Source organism: Pecten maximus, chromosome 4, assembly GCF_902652985.1.
Source record: "Pecten maximus chromosome 4, xPecMax1.1, whole genome shotgun sequence".
In the NCBI taxonomy this organism is placed as follows: Eukaryota; Metazoa; Mollusca; class Bivalvia; order Pectinida; family Pectinidae; genus Pecten; species Pecten maximus.
Genome location: NC_047018.1, coordinates 18371831 through 18384711, shown reverse-complemented (window position 1 = coordinate 18384711; position 12881 = coordinate 18371831). Strand labels below are relative to the sequence as shown.

General features: G+C 38.4%; 1 protein-coding gene across 4 annotated transcripts in view; it reads right to left on the bottom strand.

Annotated features, from left to right (window-relative positions):
• LOC117325413 (arrestin domain-containing protein 3-like) overlaps positions 1 to 12881 on the bottom strand; it is a 67200-nt gene that overhangs the window by 14605 nt on the left and 39714 nt on the right. For all 4 annotated transcript variants that reach the window (XR_004532251.1, XR_004532252.1, XM_033881592.1 and 1 more), the window contains exon 3: positions 9901 to 10023. Coding sequence is in view for 2 of the 4 variants with exons in the window: in XM_033881592.1 (XP_033737483.1) it covers positions 9901 to 10023 (123 nt within the window). In the remaining 2 variants the exon portion in view is untranslated. The remainder of the gene's footprint in view (positions 1 to 9900; positions 10024 to 12881) is intronic.

The window sequence follows — 12881 nt, the reverse complement described above, 5'->3', positions numbered from 1 at the left end:
ATGACCTTTAACCTTTTGATGTTACATATTAAATGGCAACATACTATATTTCTCAGCTGCCTGACTCATAATATTTGAGCTTCATTGCAGAAGAGCTCGGATTATGATCTTTCCAAAACTGGACTTTCCAGATATCAAAACGATACAGACTCTTTCCTGTAATGGTTGCGTCACTCTTTCAAGTGATGTAACCATGCTGTCATCAACCACTAGATTTACCAAGATGGACAGTGGCAGTCGAAAGCTCTCTTAAACTTGAAAGGCAGTGTTGTGAGCAAAATGTTAAATCTATACTTATAATGATAGAGAGTTTCCTCTTTATCTTAAAATTTCATAAAATGTCTGCTCTTTTTGGTACAGAGACCATATTTATTATGCCTGAACATCAAGAGTATCAATGGTACAGTAGAACACTACATATCAGACAGCTCAGGGTACACCCATTTTACTCGGTTACGCTGTTCAGATATGTGATTTCATTACAATGTGTAATTTCGTTATGTAGGGGTCATGGCTGCAGTTTGGATTACTGAGATTTTGGATATGTTGTATCAATGTTCAGCATAAGCAATGAAGAAATTTAAATACAGCTCAAAATCATGTGACCTGATGGAGCCCAGTAAATTTCAACACAAGAAAACCAGCTTTATAGTTCAAAGTCATACATTTGGTGAACTTAATTATAATTAGAAGCACTTTATGATGACCAGCTATAATGCATGACCACACATTTGTCTACAGCAGTTTAGACATTTTTCAGGAAATTATATACTTTTAATGAAATAAAAAAACCTGTGACATTGAATAGAGGTCAAGGTTATTCCTTTTAGCCTTTAACACCTACACCATGTTAACAAGTCACTGGACAAGTATAATGATTAATCACTTCACAGAAGTTGTTGAGCTTTACATATAACTAATTCGACCCCTGTGAACTTGAATATAGATCAAGGTCATTTTTAAGTAAGGCTTGACATCTCAGGAAGCTACAAACCAAATATCATCACGACACATGATCATTAGAAATAGAATACAAGAGGCCCAAAGGGCCTTAACGGTCACCTGAGATTTGAAATATTTCGTCCAACTAAATTGACCCTTTTTGGCCCCACCCATCAGTCCTAATGGGGTGGGTTTATGAAGAGTATTTGATTCTAACATATAGTAGATAAGAAGATTTTTGAAATTTCAGTCAATTTGACCCTTTTTGGCCCCGCCCACCAGCCCCTGGGGTCAACTAGGGCCAACATGTACATAACATCAAACTGTAATCCCATGATGATAATTTGAACCAAGTTAGAATGAATTCCAATACAAATCAAACAAATAATAGTCAAAAATGTGATTTCGCTATATAAACTATAGTAAAGTTTACCCCCTCCCCAGGGGCAAACGTGAGACCCCAGGGTCATGAAATTCACAATTTTGGTAAAGCACCTTAAGACCCTTCCATCTTTGAAGAGTATTTGATTCTAACATATCTGAGAGTATAGAGAAAGATTTTTGAAATTTCAGTCAATTTGACCCTTTTTGGCCCCGCCCACCAGCCCCTGGGGGTCAACCAGGGCCAACATGTACATAACATCAAACTGTTATCCTATGCTGATAATTTGAACCAAGTTAGAATAAATTCCAATACAAATCCAACAAATAATAGTCAAAAATGTGATTTCCCTATATAAACTATAGTAAAGTTTACCCCCTACCCAGGGGCAAACGTGAGACCCCAGGGTCATGAAATTCACAATTTTGATAAAGCACCTGAAGAGCCTTCCATCTATGAAGAGTATTTGATTCTAACATATCTGAGAGTAGAGAAGAAGATTTTTGAAATTTCAGTCAATTTGACCCTTTTTGGCCCCGCCCACCAGCCCCTGGGGGTCAACCAGGGCCAACATGTACATAACATCAAACTGTAATCCCATGCTGATAATTTGAACCAAGTTAGAATGAATTCCAATACAAATCCAACAAATAATAGTCAAAAATGTGATTTCCCTATATAAACTATAGTAAAGTTTACCCCCTCCCCAGCGGCAAACGTGAGACCCCAGGGTCATGAAATTCACAATTTTGGTAAAGCACCTTAAGACCCTTCCATCTATGAAGAGTATTTGATTCTAACATATCTGAGAGTAGAGAAGAAGATTTTTGAAATTTCAGTCAATTTGACCCTTTTTGGCCCCGCCCACCAGCCCCTGGGGGTCAACCAGGGCCAACATGTACATACCATCAAACTGTCATCCCATGCTGATAATTTGATACAAGTTAGAATGAATTCCAATAGAAATCCAACAAATAATAGTCAAAAATGTGATTTCCCTATATAAACTATAGTAAAGTTTACCCCCTCCCCAGGGGCAAACGTGAGACCCCAGGGTCATGAAATTCACAATTTTGATAAAGCACCTTAAGACCCTTCCATCTATGACGAGTATTTGATTCTACCATATCTGAGAGTAGAGAAGAAGATTTTTGAAGTTTTAGTCAATTTGACCCTTTTTGGCCCCACCCCTCAGGCCCTTGGGGGCTGGGGACCATATAATTCACAATTTTGGTTGACCTTCAGCCATAGAAACTTTCTGCCAAATTTCATTGAATTTTGTTAAGTGGTTTTGGAGAAGAAGTCGAAAATGTAAAAAGTTTACGGACTCACGACGGACGATGCACGACGGACGACGGACGACGACGGACAAAAGGCGATTAGAATAGGTCACTTGAGACTTCGTCTCAGGTGACCTAATAAAATAGAAACAAGAGGCCCATGGGCCTTAACGGTCACCTGATTTTTGAAATATTTCAGTAAATTTGAATGAAAGAATGAATTTCAAAACAAATAAAACAAATGATAGTCAAAAATGTGATTTCCCTATAACTATAGTAAAGTTTATCCCCTCCCATGGGGCAAACGCGAGACCCCAGGGCTAGGAAATTCACAATTATGGTAAAGCACCTTAAGACCCTTCGATCTGTGAAGAGTATTTAATCCTACCTTATTTGGGTTGTAAGAAGAAGATTTTTGAAATTTCAGTTAATTTGACCCTTTTTGGCCCCGCCCATCAGCCCCTGGGGGTCAGTCAGGGCCAACATGTACATCAAACTGTCATCCCAAGCTGATAACATTAACGAAGTTAGAATGAATTCCAATAAAAATCCAACAAATAATAGTCAAAAATGTGATTTCCCTATATAAACTATAGTAAAGTTTACCCCCTACCCAGGGGCAAACGTGAGACCCCAGGGTCATGAAATTCACAATTTTGGTAAAGCATCATAAGACTCCTTCATCTATGAAGAGTATTTGATTCTAACATATCTGAGAGTAGAGAAGAAGATTTTTGAAATTTCAGTCAATTTGACCCTTTTTGGCCCCGCTCCTTCAGCCCCTGGGGGTCAACCAGGGCCAACAAGTACATAACATCAAACTCTAATCCCATGCTGATAATTTGAACCAAGTTAGAATAAATTCCAATAGAAATCCAACAAATAATAGTCAAAAATGTGATTTCCCTATATAAACTATAGTAAAGTTTACCCCCTACCCAGGGGCAAACGTGAGACCCCAGGGTCATGAAATTCACAATTTTGGTAACGTACCTTAAGACCCTTCCATCTTTGAAGAGTATTTGATTCTAACATATCTGAGAGTAGAAAAGAAGACTGTTGAAATTTTAGTCAATTTGACCCTTTTTGGCCCCGCCCACCAGCCCCTGGGGGTCAACCAGGGCCAACATGTACATACCATCAAACTGTTATCCTATGCTGATAATTTGAACCAAGTTAGAATAAATTCCAATAGAAATCCAACAAATAATAGTCAAAAATGTGATTTCCCTATATAAACTATAGTAAAGTTTACCCCCTACCCAGCGGCAAACGTGAGACCCCAGGGTCATGAAATTCACAATTTTGGTAAAGCACCTTAAGAGCCTTCCATCTATGAAGAGTATTTGATTCTAATATATCTGAGAGTAGAGAAGAAGATTTTTGAAATTTTAGTCAATTTGACCCTTTTTGGCCCGCCCCTCAGGCCCCTGGGGGGTGGGGACCATATAATTCACAATTTTGATTCACCCTCAGCCATGGAAGCTTCCTGTAAAATTTCATTGAATTTAGTTCAGCAGTTTTTAAGAAGAAGTTGAAAATGTAAATTGTTTACGACGCACGACGCAGGACAAAAGGCGATTGCAATAGGTCAACTGAGACTTCGCCTCAGGTGACCTAATAAAATCCAATAAAAATCAAACAAATGATAGTCAAAATCATGATTTCCCTTTATAAACTTAACTTAAGTTTACCCCTCTCATAAAACACATTAAGACGCTTCCATATATGAAGAGTATTTGATTCTACCTTACATGGGTTTTGAGAAGAAGTTTTTTGAAATATCAGTCAATTTGACCCTTTTTGGCCCCGCCCATAAGCTCCTGGGAGTTGATATGTCACCTTTGCAGAAATTTGGATGATAACAAGAGTTATAACAAAGAGACAGCTTTTCTATTTATAGTGAAAGTAACCTTGACCTTTGACTTTGAACCAGTAAAGAAGCATATCCATGCAAGCACTTGTGGTAAGGAAAAACTGCATGAAAACTGTGTTTGATTGGCCAAAAGGAAAGAGTGTATCATAACATAACATATGACCTTTTTTTAGTAACAGATTTTCTGTTGATAGTTACGGTGACCTTGACCTTTGAACTTTGAACCAGTAAAAAAGCATACCCATGCAAGCACTTGTGGTAAGGAATTACTGCATGAAAATTGAGTTTGATGGGCAGAAAAGAGAGAAATATCATAGGGTAACAAATAATTTATTTCAATAAAAGATTTGATATTTATAGTAACATTTGACAATGACATTTCATCTTTGGACCAGTAAAAAAACATTCCCAAGCAAGCACCTGTAGTAAGGAATGAAAAGGAAAAGGAATGAACAGCATGAAAATTGAGTTTGACGGTCCCAAAGGAACTTGAGTTATCAAAAGGAAACATATTTCTTTTTTTTTAGTATTAGTGACCTTGACCTTTGACTTATGGACCTGAAAAGCAATCTCACTGGTGGTAAGGAAGATCTGCATTAAATTTGAGCTTGATTGGCCCAAGGGTACTTGAGTTATCGCATGGAAACCTCTGTGTGGACGTCGACACCAACACCGACGCTGCCGACACTGACGTAGTGATACCTATATATATATGTTGCCTGTGTTTTGCAGGTGCCACAAATAGCCCTACAAACTTTTCATTAAGGTAAAAATTTCATCCACAACTAATGCAATATTTCAGTGAATTGCATATTGATATTGCCATCAATGAAATTGACTATAAAGTCTGGTAGTGCAGCTATTTCAGTCTGAGTGACTGGTCCCCTGGAGAACCTCAGGCAGTTGATGAATGATGACAACTTGGTTGTGTATATAACACTACCGCAATGCTGGAACAAACTGCTGTCAGCAGAAGCACCAATCACATATCCATTTTAGTTAAAACATGGTTAGCATTTTCTCCTTCTTTGTAAATTTTAAGAAATGGTGATAAGATTTATGAGATACAAAGTAGGCCATTGTCAGAAAATAATAAACAACATTTTCGTTAATGGTAGCCTTCTGTGTAACTTCTCCAGTTTTATGTGACACTTTGAAGATTTAATGTCACTGTGTTTTAATACCAAACCTACAGTTCACAGAGTTGATTTCCACATCCACACTAAACAACCAATCACAATGCGATTCACACTTAAAATGCCAATATCGATGATTCTCTGCAGAACCCATATAAAGGCAATTTGTAAAGTCAGGTGATAAAAAATATTCCTTGGTACAAAAAGGTTCTCCATAAAAACAATACATATTCAAACCTAATTAGGCCCAGGTGCTCTAGTTCTATCACCAATATAATACTACACGATAACAGACATTTTCAAGTATACAAACTTCAATTTTTTTATACCTCCAACAGTAATACTGAGCATGAAGATGGCTTCTCACCATATTTTAACAATATTTGGTCATTGTTCAAAGCATCCAGGTGATTTTTTTCATTATAATTTGGTTTTTGCCTCAGACTCTCATAGATCAACATATGCTGAAGCTGGAATTCAAATCTGTCCTGACTGACCAAACGATTTCATGACCTCATTTAGAAATAGTCTAGTTCCTTGTGTGATGTTAAGTCTGAGGTGTTTGTTGCTTGTAGATATGCCAAGTTAGGTTCAATTGTCACCACCCTAGATCTCATTTTGAAAATGTGACTTAGCCGTGATTTGACCTAGATTTGTATGGCAGGTGTCGTCGTGACCTAGATTTGTATGGCGGCTGCTGTCATCACCTAGATTTGTATGGCAGGTGTCACCATGACCTAGATTTGTTTTGCGGGTGTCATCGATGAAGCAGAAGACGCTTACTCTTCCGGAACACCTGGTCTTATTCTCTTTGTACTTTTTCAAGAGAGATGGAAATTTAGAATTTTGGTTCGTAGTTTGCCGTAATCTTATTGATTTTGAATTATAATTACAGTTTTGTTTGAATGTCTGTTCTTTTGTCAGACTAATTGGAACCTACAGCCATCCAGAAATGCTGCAAGATAATATACCCTTTTCATTACATGTGGATTTGGTTATCACTTCAGCGGGCTTTTTAGCATTGTGATAATTGTGTAATGAATATTTACATTGTCCACAAGGTTCATGGTCAGTAAGGATAGACTTGTATATATGATGTTGTCTCTGCTACTGTGGTGGGCATTTATCAGTTACTGACCAGTAGACTGGTATATATGATGATGTCTCCACTACTGTGGTGGGCGGTTATCAGTTACTGACCAGTAGACTGGTATATATGATGTTGTCTTGGCTACTGTTGTGGGCATTTATCAGTTACTGACCGGTAGACTGGTATATATGATGTTGTCTCTGCTACTGTGGTGGGCATTTATCAGTTACTGACTGGTAGACTGGTATATATGATGTTGTCTTCGCTACTGTGGTGGGCATTTATCAGTTACTGACCAGTAGACTGGTATATATGATGTTGTCTTGGCTACTGTGGTGGGCATTTATCAGTTACTGACCAGTAGACTGGTATATATGATGTTGTCTCTGCTACTGTGGTGGGCATTTATCAGTTACTGACCAGTAGACTGGTATATATGATGATGTCTCCACTACTGTGGTGGGCGGTTATCAGTTACTGACCAGTAGACTGGTATATATGATGTTGTCTCCACTACTGTGGTGGGCATTTATCAGTTACTGGCCAGTAGACTGGTATATATGATGTTGTCTTGGCTACTGTGGTGGGCGGTTATCAGTTACTGGCCAGTAGACTGGTATATATGATGATGTCTCCACTACTGTGGTGGGCTGTTAGCAGTTACTGACCAGTAGACTGGTATATATGATGATGTCTCCACTACTGTAGTAGGCATTTATCAGTTACTGACCGGTAGACTGGTATATATGATGATGTCTTGGCTACTGTGGTGGGCATTTATCAGTTACTGACCAGTAGACTTGTATATATGATGATGTCTCCACTACTGTGGTGGGCATTTATCAGTTACTGACCAGTAGACTGGTATATATGATGTTGTCTTGGCTACTGTGGTGGGCATTTATCAGTTACTGACCAGTAGACTGGTATATATGATGTTGTCTTGGCTACTGTGGTGGGCATTTATCAGTTACTGACCAGTAGACTGGTATATATGATGTTGTCTCCACTAATGTGGTGGGCATTTATCAGTTACTGACTGGTAGACTGGTATATATGATGTTGTCTTGGCTACTGTGGTGGGCATTTATCAGTTACTGACCAGTAGACTGGTATATATGATGTTGTCTTGGCTACTGTGGTGGGCATTTATCAGTTACTGACCAGTAGACTGGTATATATGATGTTGTCTTGGCTACTGTGGTGGGCATTTATCAGTTACTGACCAGTAGACTGGTATATGATGTTGTCTTGGCTACTGTGGTGGGCATTTATCAGTTACTGACCAGTAGACTGGTATATATGATGTTGTCTTGGCTACTGTGGTGGGCATTTATCAGTTACTGACCAGTAGACTGGTATATATGATGTTGTCTTGGCAACTGTGGTGGGCATTTATCAGTTACTGACCAGTAGACTGGTATACATGTATATGATGTTGTCTCCACTACTGTGGTGGGCATTTATCAGTTACTGACCAGTAGACTGGTATATATGATGATGTCTCCACTACTGTGGTGGGCATTTATCAGTTACTGACCGGTAGACTGGTATATATGATGTTGTCTCCACTACTGTGGTGGGCATTTATCAGTTACTGACCGGTAGACTGGTATATATGATGTTGTCTTGGCTACTGTGGTGGGCATTTATCAGTTACTGACCAGTAGACTGGTATATATGATGTTGTCTTGGCTACTGTGGTGGGCATTTATCAGTTACTGACCAGTAGACTGGTATATATGATGTTGTCTTGGCTACTGTGGTGGGCATTTATCAGTTACTGACCAGTAGACTGGTATATATGATGTTGTCTTGGCTACTGTGGTGGGCATTTATCAGTTACTGACCAGTAGACTGGTATATATGATGTTGTCTTGGCTACTGTGGTGGGCATTTATCAGTTACTGACCAGTAGACTTGTATATATGATGTTGTCTCCACTACTGTGGTGGGCATTTATCAGTTACTGACCAGTAGACTGGTATATATGATGATGTCTCCACTACTGTGGTGGGCATTTATCAGTTACTGACCAGTAGACTGGTATATATGATGATGTCTCCACTACTGTGGCGGGCTGTTAGCAGTTACTGACCAGTAGACTGGTATATATGATGATGTCTCCACTACTGTGGTGGGCATTTATCAGTTACTGACCAGTAGACTGGTATATATGATGATGTTTCCACTACTGTGGCGGGCTGTTAGCAGTTATACTGGCTACATGATTATGGTTAGGAGCAGAATCTCTAGCTGAACAGCTGCCTCCTGGGAGAACAAAAAGAGCATTGCATGCCCTTGTGATTCAATACAGTCCTTGACCGACTGTATTAATATGTGATTATTTTGGTCATACAACTTCATTAATTAGACAGAATGTCCATTAGTTTCTACTCTATATCAGTGGGTGAATACATCACGTCTCCCGAAACAATGTTGTAAAATTATGATGATTTGATATAAAATTACACAGTAACAAAGTCTGTGTTCCCTATTGTATGATGTAGATATCTAGCCACAAATGGTTTATTCTTACTGAATACGTGGATTATTGATTTTTCAGCCATATCTGACGGTGAAAATGTTTTGATTCAGAAGTAGAATATCAATGGTAATCAACAGAAAACTGTTAATTACTTGGCTCGTTATATTTTCTTAAGTCTAAATTGTAGAAAATGACACCATAACTAGCAGCAAGATTGCTTCAGAACATCAGAATGTTTTTTTATTCATCTTATGGGATGTCCGCTTTTAATGTCAGTACATTACAACAAAGTGAATGTTTTAAAAACACACATTTTAATTTTTTATTTTCAGCTTTCTGATTGGTTGTTGTACTGATAAGCTTTGTATTATATGTTTTTATTGGTTCAAGTCCAATGTGTTCTAAATATTTTGATCTACTCTCTAAAAAATACATTCAATTAAGTATTAATTATCTATTTTGATATTTGCAGTGAGTAATGAAGGGGAGTGAACCTCGTATAAATGAACTACATTTTGTATAGATTATGGTGTGAAGTGATTTTAATACGCAGAAAATCGTGTTATTCCTGATTTTTTTAACACTTCCACGGTGGAAAAAACGTGTGAATGACACAAGGGTTGTATTTGTAGAAAATCTAAATTACAATTGAGTTTTAAAACTCGCACAAAAGGAAGCATGGGAGTGTCGGGTCACTACAACTCACCTTTGCCCCAGACAATTCTCTTCTCATCAATATAGTATTCGTCATCTCGAACATTTCTCCTTTCTCCAGCCTTGTTGATTTTCCATTCTACGTGAGCTTTGCCACGCAACACCAAACGAATACCTGTAAAACAATTTTTAAATAAATCTTAAACTTTTACATTTCCCTGGAAGTTTTTGATAAAAAAAGGACATCAGCAGTTCAGTGAGGTAAGCAACCTTTAATGAATCACACATGTCCCCTTCACCAGAAAAACTTGTAGGGGAGTGTTTATATTGGGTGTATTATTAGCTCAAATATGGTATCATACTTATACAAACAAGGGCCCAATGGGCCCAAATTGCTCACCTGCAATGAAGTGATCTTTTCATATATGGATCCTGCAGTTATTTGAAAGCATGCTACAGGACCAATATAATGTCTCTCGGCACTTTGGCTATTCACTAGAAGTCATTTAAAGATTTAAGCATACTTGATTGACGTGACCTTGAATGTGAGTCAGGGTCATTCATTTGAACAAACTTGGTAACCCTTCACCCTAGCATGCTACAGACCCAATATCAACTCAATGGGACTCTTGGTTATTGAGAAGAAGTCGTTTAAATATTTCAGCCTTTTTGACCCTTTTGACCTTGAATAAAGGTCAAGGTCATTCATTTGAACAAACTTGGTAGCCCTTCACCCCAGCATGCTACAGACTCAATATCAACTCCCTGGGGCTCTTGGTTATTGAGAAGAAGTCATTTAAAGATTTTAGCCTTTTTGACCTCTCTGACCTTGAATGAAGGTCAACTTTATTCATTTGAACAAACTTGGTAGCCCTTCACCCCAGCATGCTACAGGCCCAATATTAGGTCTCTGGGCCTTTTGGTTATTGAGAAGAAGTTGCTTGAATGGAAAAGTTGATGCCGGACGGCCGGACGCCGTGCCACGGCATAAGCTCACTTGCCCTTCGGGCAGGTGAGCTAAAAATGGATTATATTTAACCTGGATTTTTTAGATTTGACAATGGAATCAGGGTTTATTTTCAATGTTGATGTGGATGTGAAGTAAAAAAAACATACAGACTTCAATTCTGTGCAGTTGTTGTATTGACTATCTAAACATGGTGTCATTGAATTGTTTTCATTGTGAAGACAAAATTAAGACTACCATCCACAGAGAAAACAAAGGATGACAATTTCTCACCAAATTTCTCACATAGGCAACCACCTAGTTTCTCACATAGGTAACCATTTGCATTTTAACTGAAGAAGATTATTGAAGTGAGAAAAAGAATACAAGTAGTGATGATTTTTACAGGCATGATATAGAACTATCTATCATGTCGCTCTCCCCATGGAACTCTTCTGTGATGCTGTCTGGGGAGGTGTGAATGCTCGGACACTTTTCCTCCCTAGACAACACTTAAACAAACAGTTCCCTCAGGAGATCAACATAATAGATTTACTACATCACATGATTGTAAAGCTTGCCTAATCTCCTGGGAAATATATCTCAAGTAATTGTTTCTGACAATAGATGGATAAACAGAAATAAACTGTTCAATCCAGTAGATTTACATGTCTTATCAGCAATCAGCCCATATCCCATGTCTATAGTGCTTCAGTATATAGCAATCCTGTATATGGCCATTCATTTTAAAGCCATTCAGTAAAATAACAAACAAATGTTATTTCATTGTCTTTTAAGACCTCCCCTGACTTTGAGTTGATAGTTATGTATAGCCTAACTTGTTACCCATCCCTGACTTTGAGTTGATAGTTATGTGTAGTCTTACTTGTTACCCACCCCTGACTTTGAGTTGATAGTTATGTGTAGTCTAACTTGTTACCCGACCCCTGACTTTGAGTTGATAGTTATGTGTAGTCTAACTTGTTACCCACCCCTGACTTTGAGTTGATAGTTATGTGTAGTCTAACTTGTTACCCACCCCTGACTTTGAGTTGATAGTTATGTGTAGCCTAACTTGTTACCCACCCCTGACTTTGAGTTGATAGTTATGTGTAGTCTAACTTGTTACCCACCCCTGACTTTGAGTTGATAGTTATGTGTAGTCTAACTTGTTACCCCATCCCTGACTTTGAGTTGATAGTTATGTGTAGTCTAACTTGTTACCCCATCCCTGACTTTGAGTTGATAGTTATGTGTAGTCTAACTTGTTACCCACCCCTGACTTTGAGTTGATAGTTATGTGTAGTCTAACTTGTTACCCACCCCTGACTTTGAGTTGATAGTTATGTGTAGTCTAACTTGTTACCCACCCCTGACTTTGAGTTGATAGTTATGTGTAGTCTAACTTGTTACCCATCCCTGACTTTGAGTTGATAGTTATGTGTAGTCTAACTTGTTACCAACCCCTGACTTTGAGTTGATAGTTATGTGTAGTCTAACTTGTTACCAACCCCTGACTTTGAGTTGATAGTTATGTGTAGTCTAACTTGTTACCCACCCCTGACTTTGAGTTGATAGTTATGTGTAGTCTAACTTGTTACCCACCCCTGACTTTGAGTTGATAGTTATGTGTAGTCTAACTTGTTACCCACCCCTGACTTTGAGTTGATAGTTATGTGTAGTCTAACTTGTTACCCATCCCTGACTTTGAGTTGATAGTTATGTGTAGTCTAACTTGTTACCCACCCCTGACTTTGAGTTGATAGTTATGTGTAGTCTAACTTGTTACCCCATCCCTGACTTTGAGTTGATAGTTATGTATAGTCTAACTTGTTACCCATCCCTGACTTTGAGTTGATAGTTATGTGTAGTCTAACTTGTTACCCCACCCCTGACTTTGAGTTGATAGTTATGTGTAGTCTAACTTGTTACCCACCCGACTTTGAGTTGATAGTTATGTGTAGTCTAACTTGTTACCCCACCCCTGACTTTGAGTTGATAGTTATGTGTAGTCTAACTTGTTACCCCATCCCTGACTTTGAGTTGATAGTTATGTGTAGTCTAACGTGTTACCCACCCCTGACTTT